The sequence below is a fragment of the Rhamphochromis longiceps genome, linkage group LG5 (assembly GCF_057381845.1).
Source record: "Rhamphochromis longiceps isolate RC_006_pf linkage group LG5, R_longiceps_female_GT1.1, whole genome shotgun sequence".
NCBI lineage: Eukaryota > Metazoa > Chordata > Actinopteri > Cichliformes > Cichlidae > Rhamphochromis > Rhamphochromis longiceps.
In genome coordinates this window covers 35,308,709-35,335,425 of record NC_140561.1, presented here as the reverse complement: position 1 = coordinate 35,335,425, position 26,717 = coordinate 35,308,709, and the positions used below count along the sequence as shown (strand labels likewise).

The window sequence follows — 26,717 nt, the reverse complement described above, 5'->3', positions numbered from 1 at the left end:
GAATCTGATACCTGTTAATAAATGAAAAAGAAAAAATCCAGATACACAGAGAGTGTGTATCTCAGCAAAGTATCTGTGTTGCTTAGGATATTTATTCCCTTTGCTTCCTTAAGATTGTTTATTAAAATCTTTAAACCTTTCAACTGTGTTCTACAATTATGTCCTTTTTTTTGCAAATGCCAACAAATTACTGCCTTGCCTTGGTCATCCACTGCAAATTCATTTCTGCCTGCACCCTGATGTGTTTTTTCTAAACCATTTGCATTTTGAGTAAATGTATTTTGCAAGAGTAAGCATGCACACATTTGCCAAACACAGACAGGATATTGTGTGGTTAATGATAGACCTATAAACTGCTTTTAAAATGTTAACAAAATTCATATTACTGCAAATGCAGTGAGCAGTTTGCATCGACAGCTAGAAATATAGCATGTGCAATCATCTGTCACCAATTAAACTGCATCTTATGAAATGTCAATTTTCTTTCTCCACAGTTTTTTTTAGAGAACGTGTTACCATCTACCGGAACCAAATTCCTTGTATGTGTCTGCACATATACATGGCCAATAAACACGATTCTGATTCTGAGTATACATAGTAAAGTATGATACATCGTTTTATCATATTTCAAGTGTCACCATACTGAAAATACTGATAAATCTTATCAGTATGTACTTTTGATCCAGGGCACGATGTTAGGTTTGATCAAGGTTTTGAAGGTTTAACCTTGAACTTATCTGTCCACACACTGACATGTTTATCAGTTTGTGACCTAGATGATGATTGGTAAATGTGGTCTTTACTGGAAATGATGGCATTTGAGGTCATTCACTTCATTTCCTCTTAAATAGGGGTGGGAAAACTAACTGGTCAGTATAAACCCGAAAAAGACTAAGAATCAGCAGAAGTGAACTCATACTGAGCCAAGATGAAAGCGTTTTGTGTCGCTGTTCTTGTGCTGAATTTTATCTCTGTGTGCCAGCCTTCATCAGTGGCCTGTGAGAGGTATCTAAAAACAGCAGATAGGGATCAAGATGTAAGTCTCTTTTAAACCTTTATAGCTAAGATTATAGTTGTAAAACTGATTTGCTAGTAGAATTTTAGTAAAATGAAACTGCACCTATGTAATGGATTTGTGCAAGTTTGTATTTCATGAATAGTGTTAAATGTGTCAGATTAGTGCAAAACATTTACAAAGCAACAAAAAAAAAAACTAAAATAACGAATGAACAAACAATGTCTTCATTTCAGCTGACTGGGAAATGGTACCTTATAGCCATGTCCTCAAACAGCTGCTGGGCTACTGCATTCAGTGTCCTACCTTTCGGTGTCTATGTGAACATTACGGCAATGGAAGAAGCAAACATCTATGAAGCCACATTTTCACTGAAAATGTAACTAATTTTCTTCCTTATAATTGTTGTTTATACTGTATGTTTGCCAGTGTTTGTGCTTCATATTTCATTATGTCATTTAAAGTTATTTTTTCATTCTTTATATCTTTTGACTACTAATTAAATCAGGTTTGGGCAGTGTAAAAATTTAACTTCAAAAATTCACTACGAAAAAAGCACCATAACTGAGATTGACAGCAAGGGTAAGAGTTTTGATTAAAACATTTGTGTCACTGGAGTTTAATTATGAATCTCTTCATGTCTGTTTCTTTCAGTCACTATTAAACTTTTTAACTGCAGATTAATTATGTGCTCAAACCTTTTAACATTCACAAAATAATCAATAAAAACATAAAAGCACTAAAAGAGAAAATTCAGATATGAAAATCATATACATGTTTAATTTTTAAGCTTTTAAAGAATTGGTAGCATACTAGTTTTGTTGTCTTTTGTCTTCTCTGACTTTTTCCACATTCTTTTATTGTGTAAATAATAATCTTCACTTGTGATAGTATCTATAATACTATAATTCTGATGTTAAAAATTTAATCTCAAATGTTAAATGTATTTTAATAACTCTTCTTTTTACAACAGGTGCCAAAAGTGATAATGTAATGATACTTCTTCAAAGGAGGTGCCATGATTGTATTGTTATAAAGGGAGATGGCTTCACTGACATTCTTGTGCTTTTAAGTAAGGACCCAGACAAATGTGATAAGAAAATATGTTGAATATTTACAATACAGATGTTTTTACAGCACTTTCTTACCTGACTTATCTAGCAGGCTATTATATAGCAGATTATGACATTTAATCATGTTTTAAACAGGTAAGCGAATGTCCATCACTGATGATGAGATGGAGGCATTTGAGATACAAGCAGAATGTCGTTACTTGTACAAACCACAGATCTTTGGTTCTGATCATGGTAAGATGTGAAAAAAGAATATGACGAAACCTTTATGGCTTTACAGCTAACGTGTACTTTTAGAGTGATTCGTGTCATTTTATTTTCTGCAGTTCCTTAACATTATAATGCAATGGACTATGCGCTTACCTGCTGCTCCTTGGCAGGTAGCTCCATGCCCTCCTGGGTTTTAATTGCACCTTAGAACACATATGCATCAACACTACAATGAGCGGGTGGAGGGAGGTTTGGAGTCTTCTCCCACCCCCATTCTCTGCGGCCTGCTGGAGCGGGAGGGCTAGTAGGAGGAGTTGGCCGTCCGACTGCGGTCTGGGGTGTGGGGCCTCCCTGCTGCTGCGGAGTCGGGGTGGTCTGCCTCTCCCCACCGCAGGGAAAAGGGTAACACCACCTGGGTCTGGGTGCAATTCCCCCCTCCAGGGGCAAGGGTACCTAGACCCGGTTTGTAGAGTACGCTTGGGGAGTGTGATTGTGTGTACAGCGTCTCTTTATGTCTGTCTCCACGTTGGTTGAGTGTGGAGTGAGTGCATATGAGAGCATGAGGGTGGGAATGGATGTTTGTGTCTGTGTGTGCCTGTATGTCTGTGTCTATATGTCAGGTTGGGTATCAGACGCCACCTCTCTGGGGACACCTCAGGCCCTCCAAGGTTTGGAGGCCTATCTCCACCCACCACCACTTCCCCTGCCGGTGGCGGACTCCCTCAGGTGTCGGTGTGTTGGTGGTTCTTTGTGTCTGGGGGTGGGCGTCCGGGTGCACACCGGCTCACTCCTTGGCGGCCGCTTGTCGGGGCCTGGGGCCTGGGGCTCGCTCGGGCCCCTTTGGAGGTGGGGTGCCCCCGGCCTCTCGGCCTAGGGCTCGGTCACTCAGGCGCAGCTGGGGGCCGGCGGAGCTCACGGGCGCGTCACTGCAACTCCCCCTGACTTCTGCTCCGCGGCTGCTGGGCGAGCCCTCATCTGGGACTCTCCTCAGCTCTTACTGGGACAGTGGCGCGGCTGCCCCTCTGTTGGTCTTCCATGGTCTCTTGTGTTCTGGGGGCCTCTGGATGTCTGGAGTTTTGATCTCCTCCATACCCGCTTCACACCCTGGAGGACGGGGCTGTGGCCCCCCCACACTCCCTAGCAGATCATTACATGGAGAAACCTTTGGAATGCAAGCATGCTGATCCACACAGGTATGCACACATGGGTATTCACAGACGCGGACTAAAGCTTTCTTGGCTGCTGCCTCAAAGCACACTGTGCGCTGTCTATCTTGCGTGCTGCACAATATCGTTTATTACTTAGTAAATACTGATATCTATGACTAGCTAGTTTATTGTGATGTTGCTTTGTTTTCTCTATTATTATGTTGCTCTTTGTTGTTTGCTGTCTCCTCTGTTTGTTTTTTTTTTTTTTTTTTTTTTTTTTTTTTTCTCCATACAGGTGACCCAGGAGTTTTTTTTTTTTTCTCTCTCTTCCCCCCCCTTCTCACCGTCTCTTCTCCCCTTTGGTTTTCTTTCTTTCTCTCCCCCTCTCTCTCTCATTCATTCCCCCTGTCCTATTTATTAAAAAAAAAAAAAAAAAAAATGACAAAGGATGAACTGAAGCTCTGCCATCACGTAATGTCGCATACTGCTGTTTCTGATGTCATTTAGAAAAAAAAAACAAAAACAAAACAAAACATTATAATGCAATCAGTATAACACAATTGCACATTCTACAGTTTCTAATTGTTTTTTTTTATCTTCATACAGACTACGAGAACTGCACAGTTGACGATGGCAAGACTGAATATGCTTCTTCAGAAATTCCCCATATGCGACAAGCAGTGCTAAACATCTTCTCACAGGTCTTCACATGCGTACAAGACAGAGTTTTGTATTACCCCCGTGCTGCCTTCCAGTGGGTGCAGTCAACATGGAGTAATTTGTGGTGAATGTAGAGAGACACGCTATAATAAATATTTGCTTATTTCAATCATGTGCACTTGAAACCGTGCTGTCTTTAGTTTAAAGATTTGAAGAGAGTGTAGAATGAATTATAAATACTACAGTTTACAGATGAACAATATTTGAATATTAATTCAAAATATCATTATAATGCATTTATATCTGTCCTTTACCTCTCAACTACTATTCATCCAACTTGCTGAGGTCCAGAGTAAGGGCAGTGTCTATTTTAAGGATGCTCTAAAGTGCTGTGTTCCAATTTTTTCTGTCGCATTTCTGTTGCTATTAAACATTTATGAAATTCAGTGTGGAATCAACTGTCAAAAGACTCAATCTTCCAAAGACTCATTTCCTCAAACAATCACTGTTTCAGCAGAATTTTCCAGGGGTCCTATCTGGACAAAAAGACAGTCATTTGAAATTTACAACCTCTGTAAATGATTTTACATAAAGTGGAATGCATATTTAGACATTGTTATGATGAGTCCACCTACTTCAATATCAAAAGAACAGCAGATGTAAATGTCAGAGGGTTTAAATATGGTAATTTTGGTTTTCTATTCCCTAAAAAAAACCGTTCAAGGCGTTGACTTTAATTCATGGACCAAAAGGTGTAATAACTACACTTGTAAAAACTTGTGAAAGTTCTAGTCAGTAATAGCTTAAAAAATAAAGTGACAATGAAAAAATTAGCTATATGAATAAGAGACACGAGAGAATTTAAAAATGCAGTATGTCTCCTGCCTTTTCTCAAAGGCCAAAGTGTAACTTTACTTACACACAAACATCACAATAAATAATGAATTGTGGGAAAGTAAATACAGTGTATATGTCTGTTTTTAAAAATATGTATTTGCTGGTCTATGCTGTCTAAAGTTGAAATCCAAAAATGAAACATGCGACCAACATTTTATTGACAGACTTACCAGACAGCCTCAGACAGCCATGCAGTCTTAAAGGTCCCTATGTGAGTAGGAATGCCAGACCCCACAACGCTACCATGAGTTGGTTAATTAATCCATTAATGCACAAAAATAGAGAAGCTCTGGTGGAATCAATTTACACTCAGCTGATTGACATGTTGATTAATATCTTGTCAGCTGTCTTCATGTTACAAGCTTTACTCTTTTTTTGAGAGTATCGGGCAGTTTGGACATCCATATTCAAATAGTTGAACATCAAGAATTATATATATATATATATAGAATTAGAAATGGTGTATTTTCATCCAGAAGCAAATCCTTGTGTTCCATTGTTTTCATTCAAATTCTGTTGTTTTCATTCTATTTCCATTGTTTTGATTCAAATTCCATTGTTTGTTCCCAAATTCTGTTGTTTTCATTAAAATTCCGTCGTTTTCATGTTAATTCCGTTGTTTTCATTCTAATTCTGTTGTTTGTTTTAAAACTCCATTGTTTTCATTCAAATTCTGATCTTTTCATTCAAATTCTGTTATGTTCATTCAAATTCCATTATTTTGATTCAAATTCTGTTCTGTTCATTCTATTTCCATTGTTTTGATTCAAATTCCATTGTTTTCATTCAAACTCTGTTTTGTACATTCTAATTCTGTTGTTTGTTTTAAAACTCCATTGTTTTCATTCAAATTCTGATCTTTTCATTCAAATTCTGTTCTGTTCATTCTAATTCCGTTAGAATGAACAGAACATTCTAATTCTGTTGTTTGTTTTAAACTTCCATTGTTTTCATTCAAATTCTGTTCTTTTCATTCTATTTCCATTGTTTTGATTCAAATTCCATTGTTTTCATTCAAACTCTGTTTTGTACATTCTAATTCTGTTGTTTTCATTGAAATTCCGTTGTTTTCATTCTAATTCTGTTGTTTGTTTTAAACTTCCATTGTTTTCATTCAAATTCTGTTCTTTTCATTCTATTTCCATTGTTTTGATTCAAATTCCATTGTTTTCATTCAAACTCTGTTTTGTACATTCTAATTCTGTTGTTTTCATTCAAATTCTGTTGTTTTCATTGAAATTCCGTTGTTTTCATTCTAATTCTGTTGTTTGTTTTAAACTTCCATTGTTTTCATTCAAATTCTGTTGTTTTCATTCAAATTCCATTGTTTTCATTCAAATTCTGTTCTGTTTATTCTAATTCCGTTGTTTTCATTCTAATTCTGTTGTTTGTTTTAAACTTCCATTGTTTTGATTCAAATTCTGTTCTGTTCATTCTAATTCCGTTGTTTTCATTCAAATTCTATTCATTTCATTCTAATTCTACTCTTTTTATTCAAATTCCATTGTTTGTTCTCAAATTCTGTTGTTTTCATTAAAATTCCGTCGAAACTTGTGTTTCAGTTTGCCATCTTAGGGAGTAATCAACACACATGGGTGTATTTTCTTTTTGTTGCTGAGATTTATTGATAAAAACAGTACAAAAAAACCCCAACCATTTGTACACATATTTACAAATAATAATAAAAAGTGAGTGAGTACATTTCAACATTTTCAGCAATCACTCACAATCCTGGCACTGCCATGGTATCTGTAGTCTGCATTTACCACATGTGTATCTGTAGCAGTGAACACATCGCACAGTGGCATGATTGTTCTTGCATTTGTGTTTGACCTGACACATGGCTCTTTTTCCAGGGCTAGGTGTGGAGGGTTGTGTCCGAAGCAACTGTTCTTTTCTTGCCTTCTTCCCAGCTACATGAGAGTGAGCCAACTCTCTTGCAAACTCCACCAGGAAGTCCACCCGTCTTTCCTTCGTCCCGGTGCATGCTTGATACAGCACATGTGCATTCAGTGCTGCCATGTCAATCATGTTATAGAACACGGCAACTGGCCAGCGCCGTGTTCCTCTGCGGACAGTGTACTCCCGCATCATCTGGTCCATCACATCCACACCACACGTTGTGGTGTAAACGGCGACAGTGTTTGGCTTCCTTTTGGTGGTGTTATCAGTCTGAACCACGCTCTGCACGCTGCTAAGAATATAGACTGTCTTCTTCCGTTTGGCCGCATTCGCCGTCAGCGTGGCAGCAGAGGTTGAAAACACCTAAGAAATAAGATAAATTGTTATTTCCATAGCACTTTTACACACAATGAAACACATAAACATAGAACCACAAAAGACCTGCAACATACCTGAGTGGTGAATTCATTGCGATCTGTGTGTCTAGCGGATTGAGGAATTTCCCAGCGACTCTTGTTGACTGTGCCGAGGATGGTGGTTTTCCGTCTAAGAAGTTTTTGCGCAAGTGAAAGCAATGTGAAGAAATTGTGGTAACATTTCTGCCCTTGTCTAGGAATGGTTCCATCAGCCTCATCACTACATTTTCAGACAGTCTCTCCCCACTGGGACGATTGGGGTCCTTGCCAAGATATGGGAAGACATTGCAAATGTACTTGGATTTTAGGTCGCAAGCCACCCAAAACGTGATCCCAAACTTGTCTGGTTTACTTGCAATATACTGCAGGAAACAGCACCGAGTCTTTGATGGGAAAAGCTGTTCATCAATGGTGATATGTAGACCAGGGTTGTAGCACGTGATACAGTTGGTGACAAATGATCCCCACACACTGGAAATTGCAGCGAACTTATCAGTCTTTGCTTGATCACTGCGGGGGGACCTGTCATCAAAGCGTAGGTGTTGCATGATGTCTTGGAAGCGGTTTCGCAGCATAGTTCGAATGATCTGTGGGTTTCCCAGGTTTGCTGACCAGCAGTCATGTAGTGATGGAACCCTAGTAACCGTTCAAGGCGTTGAACAAGATGACAATTGCATCCACCTCAACACAAAAGGAAGTTCACAGCTTTTAGCAGCTCCCCACCCCCACACACAAACAAAGAGGCAGATGGCAGTTAGAAATCAGCAATCATTCACACATCCCCACTCCCCCACTTCTCAGGTAACGACCTAATTTACATATGAATTGATGCTAAAAGACTAGCCAATTTAGCTTCCACTTGGCTGACAGAGGGTTAGAAAAGCCTGGGACTTCCAGTGTTTTAAGGATGGGTAATGACACTTGCCTGTTCTCCTTCTTTGTCGCTTCTGCAAGACGTAAAGTTTATGACTCAGGCTTTTCGAAGACAACTCGTATGCCATTTGGTAGCAAAAGAGAAAAAAGAAAAAAAAAGGAAGAGGATGTAAAAATTTTGGGGGAGGGTGTTCCAAACAAAACCAAAAACTAAAAAAACATCTCCAGTTGGAGACACGTTTACAATTTCCTGATATTACATCTAAAACAATTATAAACTGTGACGGTCACAAAACAGTCCACGTCCTGCTTACTTACCTTAACCTTTCATTGCCAAATGGTGGCACGATACAAACCAGTTTTATGGTATCCACCAACACTTTACAACAACGCAATAGATTAACAAAGCAGAACGAATGTATGGCGAATAATACATTAGATTACAACATAAAATAATACATTTGGGGAAAAATACAAATTAAAGATCAAATGATAAAAATACTTAAATATGACCCAATTTGAGGGCAGAGCTTTGAGATCCGTTAAGGAGAAATCAGCGTATGGCCGTAGACCATAAGAGGAAAATGAATGGGATGACTGTTTGTCTTGTTCCTTGCTTTCTTGGTTTTCTGAAACTAAAGTAGATCTGACGTGAATTTTACTTTCGTGTCAGAACTGAATTTTTATGTTTATTTTCTTTTGTTCCATTCTGTGTCAAGATCATCCTCCAGGTCTGGTCTGTGGGAAGACTAATAGTTCAGTTTTGCAGATCTTGTCAATGCTTTTACAGCATTGCCGGTGTGTTTGGGATGATGCGTCCTGGTGCAAAATAAAGCGAGAAGTCAAAATTTTGCCTTCTTTATCATGTGTTTTCAATAACAGCAAGACTAATGGCTTTATCATACATTGCTCAAAATATCTCTCTCTCATTAAGTTCTTTTATACCAAACAGGTGCAAATGATCCTCTTTAAAAAAAATCCTAGTAGTGCTGGAAATGTATTTTTGATGTATCTTTTCTAATTTCCTTTTTATTAATGCGGTATGACGATTATTGAGGAAAGATCCCCTCAGCTTTACAGCACATTACCACAGCTGGGTCAGAGACTGATTTTTGGTTGCCCAGCAACGGCCAATTTAGAGCCACAAAGAGCTGCTTAGTGTTAGATATAGGAAAAATTATAATAAAATGAGGAGAAATAAAAAATACCAGCTCATTAAAAAAATCATAATCATCATGTTTCGTGCATTACTATGTGTGTTTACGTTTGCTGTTTTTATTAAAATAAATATTCGGCTTTAGGACCCAGGTGCGCAGCAGCGGCAGACACCGGTTGATGAGATGGTCCACTCGGTATTACACATCTAATGGACCAACAAAGAGCGGCTGCTCGTCCAGCACTGAGTAGTAGGAGGTAAACTCCATAGACTGTAACTGTGGACTACTATAATCAGACAGGTGAGGGCATTTTGACCGTCTTTATCCGTCCGCGTCACCCCGCACCGTGACAAGAAGACCCGACTGTTGTCTCACCGGCGACAACCATGAGCCAGAGGTTCACAGTCTCCAAGAGCGACGGCGACCGGCGCCCCTCCGACATGCAGGGGGAGGTGAACCAGCTGTTTGAGGGAGACGAGCCCCCGACCACCAGCAGCAGCAGCGCGGAGGGACAGGCTGCAGCTGGTACTGAAACGGTGCTGGTGCTGAAAGGTAAGGAGATCCTCCAGCCGGCTTCTTCACCCTGTTTGTTAGCTGTGCGCTATATGCTAGCAACCCTAATGCTTGACTGCTGCTCGGTGACACCACATTGTCTCTGTGTGACTTGAATTCCTAATAACCCTCGGGGCACCGTCTGGTCAGTAACAGAGGCGCGTACAGCAAATCCTGCAGTTGTCCTTTTTCTTCAGCAATTGTGATGTTACAGGTGCATGCATTGTTCAAAAATATTGGAAGATGCATGCAGTGTGAGACAGAAAACAAAGCATTTGGGGACTTAATTATCATATGGCCTGTTAAATTTTGTATGTCTCAGGCATTTTCCTTCCCCTCCCACAGCATTTAACTGCACTACAAGTAATCTAGTACCTTCTCAGTTCAGGATGTAGGGTATGTGCTGGTGCATTTTATAGTATTTATCTCTAGATCTATATATTTTTTTATTTGTTAGGCTTTACAGTATGTGAGCAGAAAAGACTAATTGCACCCTGTCTTGAAGGGAGTATCAATGTCAAGTAATATACAGTTTCTGTGGTAAGGCTTAAATTCAATGGAGAACTAATAATTGTTCTTTCCTTTTTTATTGAGTTGTTCCCAAGGTTAGGGATAATTTAGCTGGTAAAACCCAGGACATTATAATTAATAAGGAGCATTAAACCTTCTCTTTTACTATTTTCACTTTCTAGAATAGTTTTTTTTTTCAGTTTCATCAATCTGTGCCAAAGTGGTTTTCTGTCACCAGTTTGCCCATATGAAAGAATCAACGTCCCCTCAGTCCTTGCGTGAATCAAACACAGCAATGCGGAACAAATGGAAATCCCCATTTGTCCAGGAATGGAGGCCTTTACCATTAACTATGATTAGAATGACAAAAAGTACAGTGATTCATGTCCATTCAAGTGCAAATGGAGATTTATCTGCAAATGGATCAATACATTTCATACTCTGTAAGGCTGCTGCATTAATGACATTTCATGTTAATTGGCCAGGCTCCCCAGACTCCCTTTAAATGGCTTTATTGGAGCTCTAGATTAGCTTCCACTTTATTCAAAGAACTGTAGCCTTAGTTTGGTATTCAGCCTGATTCTTTTTGCAGAGCTGCAAGCAGCAGTGTGGAAACACCATTTAGAATAAAGAGTTAATTATTAAATATTTTTTGTCATAGTACATTATAATTCAGGGTGTTTTTTTTTATTTATATCTGTACTCTCAGTTCTGGCACTTGTTGGTTAACTATATCACTACCTGAGTAACTACCTTTTTTAGTTCATATATTAGCTTTGATCCTGGACATTTTTGTCTTTATATCACTTCTGGTGTGCTAAGGTTCAGTAGCATTCACATGTTTATACAGTGAAACCAGCTGCCTCCTTAATTGGGAATAAATGATTTTCACTACCAGTCCAGTTTTTCCCATTATTGCTACAAGTGGCTCAGAACTGGCCACTTACTCCTGTGTGTGTGCCCCAGTATGTGACAGTCATTTCACTTGACAGACAGACTGGTCAGTAGGAATGTATCTCACAGTCTACTTCCTTTAGAGACAAGGATCACTTTATTTAAGGACTCTCCCTAATGATACACCTTGCTCATACTGGTATCTCTGCATCCATTTTGCTGGTTGCCATGGTGATGCAGTACATTTTCGCTAGAGTTGGCTTAGAAATGGTCTCACAGTAAAATGTTTTCTGTCTTATCAGGTACCGTTATGAAATCAATCTGTTCATGTTTGTACCCCTCGGAAAACAACTGTTGTAACATTGCTGAACCTGTGAGTAGGGCTGGGCTCTACAATATATTAACATTTAAGCTGTATTAATATATTTTTAAACTAGTGTTTGTAACGATTCTCTAAAGCCATGGTTCAGTTTGTGCCTTAATTTTCAGGCCACAGTTTTGGTTGTAGCATGTTCTTTGTTCCCAAAAATCTTCATTTCTATTAACTCTCAGAGTCAAAACAGCAAGAAAGATTGCTGCTGACTAGGGCTGGGCCATATCATACCATTCATGGTAATACCGGTATAATGTTGGGCAACAATAAGAAAATGAAATATCGCGATAGACTATGGGTAAAATGCGCATGTGCAGTGCCTTTGTTTTCATACGCACATGGCGGAAAAAGCATGGTGCTGACGGAGAATGAGAAGGGCAAACGCGGATCGTTGAATGAAACGGATGAACCAGAATTGGTTTTTAAAAATGCTGCAACTTCAGTGGTGTGGAACTGGTTTAAATTTCATCCATCAGATACACAACAAAGCACTATTTTTGCTAGAGCATGCTAGCGGGCCGTTGTTATTACCGTGTTTTTTGGAAAATACGGCACACTTAAAATCAATCCTTTGATTTGTTTGAAAATCAACAGTGCCCCTTATAATCCCGTGTGCCTTATGTACGAATTCTGGTTGTGTTTACTGACACAGTGTTTACTGATGTTTTAGTACGACTTTGCTAAGCTACAAACCCGCACCGCTTGATGGATTGCCGGAGCATTACGGCTATTGTAGGCAGGAGCCTCGCGGAGTGATACGTACTGTGCTTCAACATAATATTACCGTATTGTGTGTGTATAACTTCTTTTTAAGTTTTGTGGATATTATACATGGTTATGCTGAGGATATGTTGGCCAATTTCCACTGGAAATGCTTTTTGGTTAAACTGTCAGCAAGGAATTTGCATTTGCACGGTAAAATTTTTATATTACTTTAATGCACATAAAAACATCTGCTTGTTTAAGTGAAAATACATTGATGGGGTTTTTTTTGTACTAATAAAGTTGTGGAGTTATAAAGTATTTTGTCTAGTGTCAATTATATCGTCAGTTATACCGTTATCGCAAATTTTCAAATGTATATCATGATAAATATTTTTGGTCATATCGCCCTGCTCTACTGCTGACACCTCTCACCCTGGTGATATACTGGTAGCAGGCTGTGGGTCATCAGGGCCAATGCCTCACATTGCAAGAGCAGTTTCTTTCTGTCAGCAGTTCGACTACTTAACAAAGCCTAGTACTTCAACCCTGACTCCTTATAATGAATGTGCTACGTTAGCACACGTACTTACTCACCTACGCTATAAAAACATTGCACGTTGGACTCATTGCAGTTGAGTGCTTTGCACATGATGTTCACACTTAGATTTCACACGTCCCCCTTCTCTGTAAGTATTTTATATTTTCTTTTTTTGTGTTATTGTATTGTATGGTACTAAGACTCCTTGTTTGTGTAAGTAGTTGGCAACAAATGAGATTTTGATTCTGATTACACTATTCTGACGTATATCCACTTCAGTTTTGATGTGAATTTTCTTTCAACATTATTGAATCTACAAGAGTAGTACATTTTAACCTGATACTAACCACCTCCTGCACATGTCTAATTAACATACTAAATACCATCTTTAATTTCTCAACCTCCACTGCTCTTTTACAGCAGTGCAAAAGAGAAGCAAAATGAGAAGAAATTATTGTCAAAAGAGACCATGGGTGGTTGGATCACAGTGTCTGTTTCATAGGACTAGGATGAGATGGTACCCCTTTTAAACAATACATTTTAATATCTGCATTACATAAAGTATTTCTTTCATTAAGCTGTGCCAGTACTTTTCTCTCTCACTTCAATCTTATACACGTGACACTCCACCTTTGCTGTCCTTTTGTCTACACACTGTACAAGGTATACATTCAGCATTACAGCTGATTCGAGTTCATCTATTTGGTGAAAACACAATAGGAATTTGCCATCATCAAAGTCACCTGACTTTCTTCACAAAAACAGTCATTTTACCTCGTGGAATGCTATTTGTTGGTCTAACTTTGGCTTTTTGAGATGTTAATTTGAATTGAAACTAAACTATTGGAACATCAGAGACACGCATACACACAACAGCTAACCAATTTAGGTAGCTACTGACACACACAAAATGGACCCACAACATGAGACTGGTGATTTTTGTGTTGGGAATTCAAGCCATGTTACAGAACTTTTGCCCCCCTACTAAAATTATTTTTTACTGCTGAGCCCATTCTCAATATTTCTTAGTTCGTATTTTGTAAGTACTCCAACCGCACTCATTGTGGATGAATACCAGTACAAGTCAGCTTCAAATAAACCCTGCTACTGGAAAGTCTACAGCTATTGTGGTGGTGGATATCCAGTACATACAGTCTTCACATAGTTTTCCCAATATCTGACAAATTGAGCAAATAAACAGCTACGGTATGTCTTTATTTGCATCTATTAAGCATGGTGTACCACAGGGGTAGGTTTGTGGTCTCTCTCATGATATATAGATGTATAGATATACCATCTACCCATGAGATGCTCTGATCCTGGCATGTTGAGATCTCTCTTTGTGATATTTTTGTCATTGTTGGTTTTTAAGGTTTTAAGGTCCATTGTGTGACCTCTTAGCATTGTACTCTCTGGAGCAATGCTTTCTTGGGCAGATGTTTGCATGTTTTTTGGGACCTTGCTTAAAATTAAAGGGCTCAGTATCTTTACATTGAGCATTCTGAAGCTTTGAAGTGATCTCGTAGAGAAAACCAGGCCAGCTTAGTGTTTTAAATATAATTTTAATGGGAGAACACTCCCTTTAGTAGAGTTTCAATTTCTTTCTTTCTGCCTCCATAATTTTATTTTAGGACTCTATTAAAGTACTATTATGTTACACAGTTCAAAATAATATTTATCTTTGTTTGGCTTGGTGCAGCCCCTAAGGTCATACTCTGTCTGGAACAACTTTGAAAAGTTTCCTCTAAATAACTAAAATAGTTTAAAAAAAAATTATTTTGTTTTACTTATATACCATGACTGGGAATTTTTTCTACTTCAGATGTAACTTGACCATAAATTCTTAGAAGGGCTTCATTTATTATCCATTAATCTGTTTTCTTTGTGAATTATTTTGACAATATTTCATTCAGTTTTCATGTTACCTTGAAAAATGCCTAAATTGATTTTTTTTTTTTTATATGACAATTTGTGCTGATTTCTTTCTTTCTTTGTATCTTATTGATGAATAGGCTAACTGTTGACACTATTGTGCATCCCATATTGACCATGTGAGTTTGTATCATATTTGCTGGCGCTGGAAGATCATGACAGTTTGTCCGTGAGTGTAAGGGATAGTTTAGCTGAAACAGAGGGAGTACATATAATTATTTCAAGGGAAATGCAAAAAATAATTAAATGGGTTTTGCATAGGCCTGCAGGTTTGAATCTGTCAATGTAATTATGCCTTTGTTGGCATTCTCTTGCTATGTTATAATTCTACCATCTACTACAACTTCTTTGGACTTACTGTTATTTTTAACTGGTGACCAAAGCAGTATCTGAATTCTTCCCCCTTGGCCTGCACTCATGGTCCTGTTTCTGTTGATCCAGAGGGAGATTTGAGCTCGGTCGTCTCAGCCAGTCAGTTTGGCCGCAGAAGGAAGGACAGTTTGCATCTGGCTGCCAAGTGCCCTCTCTATCCTTGACCTTGCCGCCCTGTGAAGAGATATATCTTCGTTAAAGCTGTTTGGTTCAGTGGAATGGGCTGCAGATAGGTTCAAGATATGCTGGGGTTTTCACAGTAGATGGTAAAGCAAAGCGACCTTGAAGTTCAGAGTCTGGCCAAGCAGAAAGCCCACATTTATTGATAAGATTTTTGAAATCACACTTGCACATAATATAATCTGCAGTATTGCTTGCAGCTCAGAAAAAAATGGCTTCTTGAGCTACCTGTAATGCGTGATAGTAGACATAATTAGCATTTAAATTACAAATCATACAAATTAAAAGCAATTTTATTATCCTATTCCAATATACCTGACTGCAAAGTCAACTTTCCTTCAATGCAAAATATTATTTTTATAATAAAAGAAATCAGTGAACTTTTTGACATTTTTCCCAAGCTGCAACAAGTTACAGGATCTTCTCTCACTGAAACATCCAAAAAAAAGTGCTCTGCTGCTGGAAAGAGGTACAAATACTTGACTGAAAATGACTTGATTTATTTTACCAAACAAAAAGCAGGTTCAATATATTTATATGCTAGAAAGAAAATGTAAGGTGCTTGAATCATTTTCCAATATGATTATAAATTCAGCAGATAACAGGACGTCACCCATTTTCTTTTTTCAGTTTTTAATCATAACTGCTTTGATCTTTTGACTCTTCCCAGCAAAGGACCAAATTATAAGCCAGTCTCATGTCTTTAGTGTTGTGGTGCATAAGGCTGACTTGGCAGGGGTTTAATGTGTGTCATGGTGTTCTGTTTCTCTCTAAGCAAATGCAGTCCAGAAGTAATGACACACTATGAGAGCATGATCAACACAGCAGGCAAACAATCTGCTGGCTCTGAGCTGTGCTAACTTGAACTTTAGTCTTTGTTAGCTTCTTTACAACGTCCATGTTCAGCTGTTTGAAGGTAAATGTGATCAGATGGTCATCAGATCATAGTGTAACACAGGTAGACTTTTTTTTTTGCACTAGCTGGCATGACATGACCTAAAACCTCCAATGGAAATAACCGGTATCACAACGGTGATTATCACTGCTTGCTAAGGCTCTATGTATATTCACCTAAAAAGAGGCGTTTCATGCATCATATGATTCTTCCACCACACACAATTTATCATATGTTGATGATGATAAAGATAAAATGGTTATACATAAAAAAATCTAACCATAAACTGCAGCACTGTTGCAGATAAGATGAGAAAATCATTACGCTTGTAATTTAGTGCAGAGAGTGAAGTACAGGGGCCAATCAAAATAAAACAAGAAGTAGCACACACTGAGACTCAGACTAGGACATGTGAATGTGAGACTGGGAGTGGGACTAAATAGACATGGAGACATGAGAGACAAAGGCAAGAAACACAGAAGATTACAGGAACAGGAAGGGACTAACACAGGGACCGGACTTCGGACGTACTACGTACAAGACAGGGAACACAGGCTGCCACGGAAACAGAGAGACCATACATAAACTGGGACATGACTGGAGAGACTGGAGGTAAACAAATATGAGGACACAGAGATCAGACAGAGACACACTGGACATGAAGGGAAACAAACAGAAGTAAACCAAAAATCAAAAACTATAAATGACAAGCTCTAAAGGCACTAGAAAATAAATATTCAGGAACCAACTAACAAGAACCAAAACTGAAAATACTCTATCAGTGACCCAGGACTATGACAAGTTTAGCTTGTGAGTGTATGCACATTGTTTGCCTGCGCTGCTGTGTCTTGGACCAGCTTCTAATTTGTCACACCAGTAGGCTACTGGTTAGGGCCAGTGACACTGGAAATTACCTGATTCTGGTCATCCATCCATCCATCCATCCATCCATCCATCTTCATCCGCTTTATCCGGGGCCGGGTCGCGGGGGCAGCAGCCTAAGCAAAGAGGCCCAGACCTCCCTCTCCCCAGCCACCTCCTCCAGCTTATCCGGGGGAATACCAAGGCGTTCCCAGGCCAGCCGAGAGATATAATCTCTCCAGCGTGTCCTGGGTCTGCCCCGGGGCCTCCTCCCGGTGGGACATGCCTGGAACACCTCACCCAGGAGGCGCCCAGGGGGCATCCTTGTCTGATGCCCGAACCACCTCAGCTGGCTCCTTTCGATGTGGAGCAGCAGCTGCTCTACTCTGAGCCCCTCCCAGATGGCTGAACTTCTCACCCTATCTCTAAGGGAGAGGCCAGCCACCCTTCGGAGGAAGCTCATTTCTGCCGCTTGTATCCGCGATCTCGTTCTTTCGGTCACTACCCACAGCTCGTGGCCATAGGTGAGGGTAGGGACGTAGATCGACCGGTAAATTGAGAGCTTCGCTTTTACACTCAGCTCCCTCTTCACCACGACGGACCGGAGCAGCATCCGCATTACTGCAGCTGCAGCCCCAATCCGTCTGTCGATCTCCGGCTCCCTTCTCCCATCACTCGCGAACAAGACCCTGAGATACTTGAACTCCTCCACTTGGGGCAGGAACTCATCCCCGACCCGGAGTGGGCACTCCACCCTTTTCCGGCTGAGAACCATGGCCTCAGATTTGGAGGTGCTGATCCTCATTCCTGCTGCTTCACACTCGGCTGCGAACCGTTCCAGTGCGAGTTGGAGGCCCCCACCCGATGAAGCCAACAGAACCACATCATCTGCAAAAATCAGAGATGAGATTCTGAGGCCACCAAAGCGAAAGCCCTCCGCCACTTGGCTGCGCCTAGAAATCCTGTCCATAAAAATTATGAACAGAACCGGAGACAAAGGGCAGCCCTGGCAGAGCCCATCACCCATCGGGAACGAGTCCGACTTATTGCCGGCAATGCGAACCAAGCTCTTGCAACGGTTGTATAGGGATCGAATGGCCCGTAGCAATGGGCCAGACACCCCATATTCCCGCAACACCTCCCACAGGACACCCCGAGGGACACGGTCGAATGCCTTCTCCAAGTCCACAAAACACATGTAGACTGGTTGGGCAAACTCCCATGCACCCTCAAGTATCCTGGAGAGGATAAAGAGCTGGTCCAGTGTTCCGCGACCAGGACGAAAACCGCATTGTTCCTCCCGTATCCGAGGTTCGACTAACGGACGAACTCTCCTTTCCAGCACCCTGGCATAGACTTTCCCAGGGAGGCTGAGGAGTGTGATTCCCCCTGTAGTTGGAACACACCCTCCGGTCCCCCTTCTTAAAGATGGGGACCACCACCCTGGTCACTGGTTGGTCAATCAATGCATCTGTAATTTAAATGTAAATTCGATCAAATGATTTAAAGTTGCTTTCATAATTAAACTGGCCAAACACTGGCTCACTGAAGATAACTAATACAAGATAGATATCTTCAGTTAGCCTATTAAACTGGTCAAACATTAAATAGAAGATAACTAATACAATAACTGTAAATATCACATGTCACTTTTCTATAAATTTGATTAAACATTCACTTAATAAGGTGGGGTATGGCAGTCCTGGTGGATTTGGAAATCCCTGTTGTGATTGGCTTAGATTTGCAGAAATGATCTGCAAAAATTAACAGTTGTCATTTTAATAATAAGTCACAATATGAGCATTTTTTTTTAAATTTTATTACTTGTCTTCTGATAGCACTGCGTAGTGGAGGTTTGACTTGCCTTGTTGTTGTGGCTTCTTGTTACTCAGTTAATCCCTTCAATGTTTCAAACTTATCTGTGTCGAAAGACACTGGCAACTTTCTCTTGTATTGACTACTGCTTCACTTGTACTGTTTGAAATGCTCTGTTCCTGTTATTTGGTCTGACGTCAGGTAGTGTACAGAAGGGTAATCAAAGCTTGTTTTGCTTATAAAGCAGCTGCTTGTGGTTGGAAACAGGGTTGATGAGATTTATGAGAGTGAAGCTGTGGACCGTAAATCCAAAACAAGTGGCTGAAAGACAGTAAGCACAGTGAGTGCTCATTATCTGTGGCGTTCTTACACCTTGCACAATCATTTGATTCATATTTAATCTGAAAATATTGAATACAGGAGCCTTGAGATCACAGTTAAAGCATAAATCCTTCTGCAAAATCAACGTAACTGCCTTGATTAAACAACATTAAAAAAATTCCCTTCCCCCTCGGGTGTGATTTCCATTTTGACCTCGGGACTTCCAGGACATACTCCGCACAGAAGCTCCTTTGTACTATACATACCTGGTTATGGCATTCTATGTATGACTGTGTGTGCATTTATATGTCTGTATATATGTAGAGAGAGATACTATGAGTGCCCGTAGTTATTCTGGATCGTCTCTTTATAAACCACAATCACTCACTCATGCACTCCTCACCCTTCACCACTGAGGTTTTCAGTCGAAACTGTTTGTGTGTTTATGTGCTCATCATCACGCGGCGTGCAGCCCGGATCTCAGCTGACCCTTTTCACCCTGGACACAGTCTGTTTGACCTGCTCCCCTCAGGCAGGAGGCTCCGGTCCATTCGCACCAGAACCTCTCGCCACAAGAACAGTTTCTTCCCCTCTGCTGTTGGACACATGAACAATAACCACATGACTGTCCCCGCCACTAACACATGACCCTACGCTGTGTCACTGCATCATTTCATGTCTGGCACTGATCACCACCTGCACTCATGTATATATCTTTCTACGTAGCACTCTTAATTCTTATTCTCATGTATATATCTCATGTATATCTCATGCACATATCTTTCTTTCTACATAGCACTTTAATTCTTATTGTTTGCACTGAAGCACCGCAGCAAATTCCTAATGTTGTAAACCTCAACATCTGGCAATAAACCCATTCTGATTCTGATTCTTATTAATGTATTAACTAATGTAGCAGAAACACAGACATATGACGTTTATAACCGTAACTCAATTCGTCCTCGGTGTTTTGGTTCATGAGGCTGATTTGGCTGAGATTTAATCTGTATTGCGGTGTTCTGTTTCCCTCCAGGCAAATGCTGTCCAGAAGCAGTGACACAGTATAAGAGCACTGTGAACACCGCAGACAAATTCACAGAACAAAACCCAATAACCCCATGGCACAAACGGTGGTATTTTTCTTCTCCCTGATTTGATAGCCCATCACTGCACAAACCACTAGGGATCTTGCAGGTTAAAGGCTATTTATTGGTAAATCCCACCGCTGAACTGCACCGTCATCGTGTAATGTCTGGAAAAGTATGTATTATATGTATTTACATGGCATTATTACCCAGACACTGATGACAAAGCGCATGGCTGGCAGTATTCTATATTTGTTATTGATAACAATGCCAAGGCCAGCACAGGCCAAGTCTTTTGGTTTTGAAAAGAAGTCAAACTATAAAGAAATTGTAATCTTATTTAATAAAGCATGCAGTTAATTTAGTGGTATAGTATGATTTGGGGCGTTGCAACATTGTGATTGACAAGTCATTACAATGCAGTCAGATCCATCTCTTATTCATTTTGTCTGGCTCAAGAAAAATCTAGGTTGTGAAGGCCAGATTACCAAACTCAAGTTTTAAAAAAAAAGATACCACAAAACAACAGGTCAAGTGCCTAGCATTGTTGTGTGTTTGTCATATGCAGAGCTTTGCAAATAGTTGTCTATATGTTGTGGCGTGGGGTGTGGAGTCATTAAAAACCCAACTTACCTAGGCTATTGGGAATGTTGCGATGTTTTGTTCTAATGCTTATTGGTTAAAAGGTAGGTCAAAGGGGGGAAAGCTAAAAAAATACAAAAAAAACATGAAAAGCTCAGATAGTGGTTTCAGTGGACAGTTTCATTTTGTTAAACCTTGGTTTCTGTTCCCCTCTTTGTATGTATTAATTTATTTTTTTAACAAGTGCCAAGACCAAAAACACCACAAGCTAGATTAGCACACAGATGAGTTGTTCCACATTTTCTTTGCACTGCTCAGTGACAATAAAAGCACATCTAGACAATGGCCTGCAAAGCTGTGCCTTGTCTCTGCATAGACCAACATACAACCATTCTCCAGAATTAATTCTGAACTTTTCCATGATATTCTTCAATAATGTTGTAATGTTCTTCTACAGTAATTAAATTATTTTGATGCGTTGGTTAATATGCTGCTTAGTGGCTACATAGTGTAAACCACTACACTATCTACACTACACAATCTACCACAGCTGATAGAATTTAGACTGTTGACTATGCAAAGGTGCCCTGGAATGTCCAGCACATAGTAACAGGATGTAAGATGTAAGATGCAAGCTGCGACAGCTTACACTTGGAAGCAAACCAAGTGGCTGGGATAGTGTACAGGAACATCTGTATGAACCAGAAGTCTTCCAGTCCCTGTGGGAGATTCAACAAAAGGTGGTTGAGAACAACAAGGCTAAGGTTCCGTGGGACTTTGAGTTCCAGACAGAGATAGTTTTGGTTGACAAAGAAGAGAAGACTGCAGTTGTGATAGATGAGGCAATCCCACCCAAGGAAAAGAGGAATATCAGAGAATAGAGACATACCAGGGGGCCAAGAAAACACTGGACCAGATGTGAAAGTTAAAGTCCAAAGTGGTCGCAGTGATAATGGGAGCATTAGGAGCTGTAACCATGAACCTGGATAAGTGGCTCCACTAGATTCCAGGCACACATCAAGGGTCCCTGTCCAGAAGAGTGCAGTCCTAGTGAGTGCACCTCACACTCCTAGACCTCAGCTTGTGTTGTTGGGTCTCTACTCAAAATTAATAGAAGTATGAACGCAGAACAGCACCTTCAGATTATGATCCAGCATTTAGGACCTTCTTCAAAGCATCTGATTTACAAGTGCTTCATTTTTCAGCATGAGAAATACATTGTCAGTGAAGTAAAACATACCTGGACAACAAAACACACAGTGGAACGGAATTAGTCATGGATTGGCCTCTTCAGAGCCAGAGAAACTCTAAATGATTGAAATGGTGTGTTATCAACAAAGAGGGCTTTTAAAATCCTTAGCTGGGAGAGAATTCAGGCTGTGATGAAAAATAATAGTGGTCATACCAAATTACTTTCAAGCATCTTAGAATCGTACATACTCTCTTTTTGCCTTATTATCTGTTTCCACAATGATTTTTCACGTCCATAAATCGCTGCATCAGTTTCCCAGTTTCCTAGCAAATATAAGGGATGACTCAAGACTTGTGCACAGTACTACTAATATTAATATTCACTTAAATTTTACTGGACTCTGTACCTAACAGTGGTTGCCAGCAATTGTTCCTCCATTATAATGTACTGTTGGCTGACCAGACTGAGGATTGTTTGTGTGTTGATTCAGGCATGTCTACCTCTGTGCTGTAATGGCTCTTGTGTAAATATTAATAGGCAGCCTCTTTGATATAAAGGAACAGGCTGATGGTGAGCACCGATATTCAGTCACAAAGGCCTTTTGTAGATGACTGCTATTCTAGGATTAATATAGTGGGATGCCTGCTTTAGTCACTTCTGGGAAAAGGACAATGTGGCCACCTGATGAGGATTTTATGGAATATTTATTAAGGCTCAGAAATACTTGTGTAATCACAGCTTATCTTGAAAAGGAAGAACAGCTGACAGGAAAAACGTGGTACTTGAGTATTTCTACCAACACATTTGTTATCATAGCTTTCTGTTTCCACAAAAAGAGGTAGGATGTGAGATTTTCTTTCAGCATCAGAGAACTTTTGTTTTCACTGAAATTTAAAGATATAATAATAAGAATATAAAGTGTGTGTTAAAAATTATTTCAGTGTCAAATCAGTCTACCCATACAACAGTTGGTTTTCAGTTTCCATTGCATTGGATCAAGAACAATCCCCAGTAATACTGGGATAATATATAATATTTTATTTAACCCTGTTTTTTTTATGTGGACATGGAGAATGAGTCATGGGTGAAAAACGATATACTCAAAGATGTCTATAATTACAGGCTGTGTGATGAATAAAAATCACATTGTTTCATATGAATCAAAGCAGTTGTATTATTATTATGATAGTAGTAGTAGCATATTTTACCATGGGCCAACTAGAAGGTTTTTCAAACTCTCCTAACCATGGCTCCACAGCTACCCATGTTATATTGATCGTGTGATGGTGCCTAATTTTTGCAATCTTTAGCATGTCCAGCCTGCCGCAGGTCAATGTACTAGTGGCTTAGTGTAACAAAGCAAATGCGAGTAAAGGTAGTTTAAAATTGCTCACGGAGACAAGTTGGAAAAGTATCCGGAGTTAACAGATTTGGCCCAAACCGCTGGTTTGGTGACAGTTCCAGTAAAGTTTATTCAAGGAAGATGGTTTGAGTTTGCAGTTGTAAAGCTGATATTTCTTTTTACCTCTCAGCCACAAAAGGCTAATGGCGGATTGTCATCATGGGCAGACAATGTAGACATCAGAGTTTGTGAAAGTGATAACTTGAGAACACAGCAACGTGGGCGTTTCAAACCAGTATCATATGTGTTTCTACTAACAATCTCAGATGAGTTTAAATCTCAGTAACGTCAACCCCAAGGTCAAGATCAGATGTTACATTTTCAGAAAATCTTGTGACTGCATCTACTAAAAATGTTAGTTGAGCTTGGATCTAAGTGACCTTGACCTCATGCTTAGATGTCAAATTTTCTGCATATAATAATAATAATAATAATAATGATGATGATGATGATGATGATGATGATGATGATAATAAATAAACATATATAATTAAAAAGAAAAGTACATAAAAAGTACAATTAGAAGTTCAATTAGAATCACTTGAGAATGCTAACTTGGGAACAAGGCAATGTAAGAAAGAAAAAGTTGATGTTTGCCATCTGTACAATTTTGAGGTGATAGTTTTAAATGATAAGAGTGCACAGCCATCATGGACGTATCCCTTTTATACCTCTAGTAACAAGTCATTTTATATTTGAAACCCTAACCTTAATAATTTGTCTTCTGTGGTGGTTTTGGGTCCTGAATACTAATAACTTTCTGTTTACTGTAATTCTAGTGTTTTGCATTTAGATTTTGATGTTAGTTTGAGTTTCTGTTCCTGATTTCCCTTGTTGTCCCTTCTTCTTGTGTCTTTTGGCTCTTTGTTTACCCATTTGTCTTTGAATTCTTGGACTTGGTTATCACTTTTACGTCACTTCTTCACTTTACTCACCACCAACTGTGTTAAAGTTCCTTAAGAATTATAAGTGACAAACAAATATATAGCATTACTTGACCTTTTTCAGCAGATGTATTGCTAATGCACCAAATGTTAACCTCAAAAAAGAGGCACATACCAAACCATACATTTTTGTATCATCTCTGTATCATCTCTATCATCTCTCTCATTCTGTCTGCATTATTAAGGACTTTACTTCATTGTGATACATTCCTTATGTAGCATAAACCTGTCAGTGTCTCCAGTAAACTAGAGTTTGCTTGAAAGGCAACACCCTGCACTCCTACTATTGAAACTTCTTGTTCCAAACAGGAAATGCTACCAACGCTGAGCTGGAACTTTGGTCTTCAAACTGCGCTTAGTCAGTGTAACATAAGACCAAGCTACTTCTACCTTAATATACAGTCTGTGGTTTAAATAAAGGACATAATTCTTGAATCATGTTTTGTCTAAATTTGAGAGGAGGTTTAAAAAAAAATCAGTCATTTGTAAGGGGTTTTAGTTGTAAACCATGTATGATCCTTATCTCCGGGTTTCCTGCACAAATGTATTAAAAAGAAGTATGTAGAATTTTGAAGATCTACCATGTCCAAGTTTTCATGGAAAATCTTTACCCTTTCACTTTAACTTTCTCTGTCTCTTTGCTCATCTGTCCTCGTACTTTAATGCTATTACATGGTAGAAATGTTCTCCCTCAGAGGAGCCATTGATTTCTAATCTAGCTTGGCATTAAGTGCCATAGCTTTTGCAACATCACTCATTCTATTATTTCTTTGTGTGTCAGAGCAGGAAGGATTAATATACTGAAGATCAATACACCTTATGCAGCATGACCTATGTAATGCCCTGATCCTATCTAATTTTCAATAGAGCTCTGTAAATTGAATCAAATAATTACAAAGACTTTCCTCATGGGTGGCGCACTGTATGGTTAAAGAGAGAATTGTGGTGCCATGGACCAAACAGGAGAGGGCAGCCTATTAACTGGTTTAAAGATGAGCTCATAATATGTGCTGCTGAATGTATGTCTTGAAAAAAAAAAAAGAAAAGAAATATTACTGTGTTGTTGATGTTTAGCTGTTTAAGGGTTTCGAGTTCTAGGTGCTTTTTCATGCTTGTATAGAACATTTAACAGTAAATCTGATTGAGAATTGTTGAGCTTATGCAATTAATTTCTCTGCAGTAACCCAGATGTGCTTTTCTTGACTAAGTCAGCAGGGGGCAGTTGTGTGTTTTCTTTTAATCAAGACTGCCAGCATCTATGCGTGTTCCCTTTAGTTTGACTGATGGTGTAGAAAAGCCTCCAATGAGAGAGATCAGGATGCCAGGGAATTACACAACGGTCTGTGTCGTGTGTATGATGAAAGAGGCTTGTTAAATAACAGCAAGTGAGGAGAAGGTGTGTGTGTGTGTGTGTGTGTGTGTGTGTGTGTGTGTGTGTGTGTGTGTGTGTGTGTGTGTGTGTGTGTGAGAATGCTTTGGTGTGTATGTGAAGAAGAAGAAAGATGCAGAGAGAAAAGAACAGTGAGAGGGGGTGTAAACGTTCCTTAGCCCAGAAATCCTTATGCTGTTATGTAACTGTCTGCACATAGGGGAGGTGGGGAATTAGGACCGATTGATAGAAAGTGACAAATTCTCCCTCACATGTAGGCAAGCTGCAGGGCAGACCTCGGTGACACTAACACAGGAAAAACAGGGGGAGGAGAGGAAACAACTGCAGGGAGAGGTAGAGCATCCTCCTATACACACAAATAATGGCACATCATCACAGACTCAGTCACTTGGCTTCGTTCTGTGGCACAACAGCTCCTCTGCAGTCTGTTAGACATGAGATTTTGTATTCAGTGACCAACATAACACAGACTGAACGAGACTGGCGCACTTTTTAAAAGCTCTTATGTAGTTTTGATCTTTTATGTGGTAAGAATGTTGAATAAATATTAACTTTAAAGTGGTATTTATGATTTATTGTAGTGTTTACCAGGGATGAGACAATAAAACTAAATCAGTATATTTATTGGTTTCATTTTTGTTTTTTTGTCAGCACCCCGACAACCTCTTCTTATTAGTACATTAGTGGTTTGGTTTAAGACGAAGCAAGCTACTTTTTATTTGTAAAGATATAGATGATTTGTTTTATTTAATTTTTTTTTTAAAGTTATAATAGGGTCTTTATGTTTTTCACTGTTTTTCTCACCAAAAGATGAAATGAGGTG

At 39.4% G+C, this 26,717-nt stretch overlaps 4 protein-coding genes across 4 annotated transcripts in view; 2 read left to right on the top strand and 2 right to left on the bottom strand.

Moving 5' to 3' along the window:
- The window catches only part of LOC146670440 (N-acetyltransferase 8-like), an 850,360-nt gene that overhangs the window by 70,410 nt on the left and 753,233 nt on the right, over positions 1-26,717 (bottom strand). The gene's annotated exons all lie outside the window — the stretch shown is intronic.
- LOC146670466 (uncharacterized) lies at positions 678-5,616 on the top strand. The gene is made up of 6 exons (XM_085408033.1): positions 678-1,036; positions 1,252-1,394; positions 1,524-1,597; positions 1,989-2,087; positions 2,224-2,322; positions 4,053-5,616. The coding sequence occupies exons 1-6, from the start codon at positions 929-931 to the stop codon at positions 4,232-4,234; spliced, it is 705 nt and encodes a 234-aa protein (XP_085264159.1). The 5' UTR covers positions 678-928; the 3' UTR covers positions 4,235-5,616.
- Positions 6,674-7,896, bottom strand: LOC146670465 (uncharacterized). Its single transcript, XM_085408066.1, has 3 exons — positions 7,811-7,896; positions 7,358-7,514; positions 6,674-7,268 (listed from the first exon to the last, which is right to left on the bottom strand). Exons 1-3 carry the CDS (start codon positions 7,894-7,896, stop codon positions 6,723-6,725), a joined length of 789 nt encoding a protein of 262 aa, XP_085264192.1. The 3' UTR covers positions 6,674-6,722.
- The window catches only part of slc12a5a (solute carrier family 12 member 5a), a 194,504-nt gene continuing 177,355 nt past the window's right edge, over positions 9,569-26,717 (top strand). The window contains exon 1 of the mRNA XM_085407391.1: positions 9,569-9,903. Coding sequence (XP_085263517.1) covers positions 9,738-9,903 — 166 coding nt within the window. The 5' untranslated portion in view covers positions 9,569-9,737. The remainder of the gene's footprint in view (positions 9,904-26,717) is intronic.

Coding starts and splice junctions, on each gene's coding strand:
- LOC146670465 (XM_085408066.1), bottom strand. CDS start 7,896: ATGCTGCGAAACCGCTTCCAAGACATCATGCAACACCTACGCTTTGAT. Junction 7,515..7,810: donor GATCAAGCAAAGACTGATAA/GTTCGCTGCAAT, acceptor AACCATTCCTAG/ACAAGGGCAGAAATGTTACC. Junction 7,269..7,357: donor GCAATGAATTCACCACTCAG/GTATGTTGCAGG, acceptor CTTATTTCTTAG/GTGTTTTCAACCTCTGCTGC.
- LOC146670466 (XM_085408033.1), top strand. CDS start 929: ATGAAAGCGTTTTGTGTCGCTGTTCTTGTGCTGAATTTTATCTCTGTG. Junction 1,395..1,523: donor GCCACATTTTCACTGAAAAT/GTAACTAATTTT, acceptor TAATTAAATCAG/GTTTGGGCAGTGTAAAAATT. Junction 2,323..4,052: donor GATCTTTGGTTCTGATCATG/GTAAGATGTGAA, acceptor ATCTTCATACAG/ACTACGAGAACTGCACAGTT.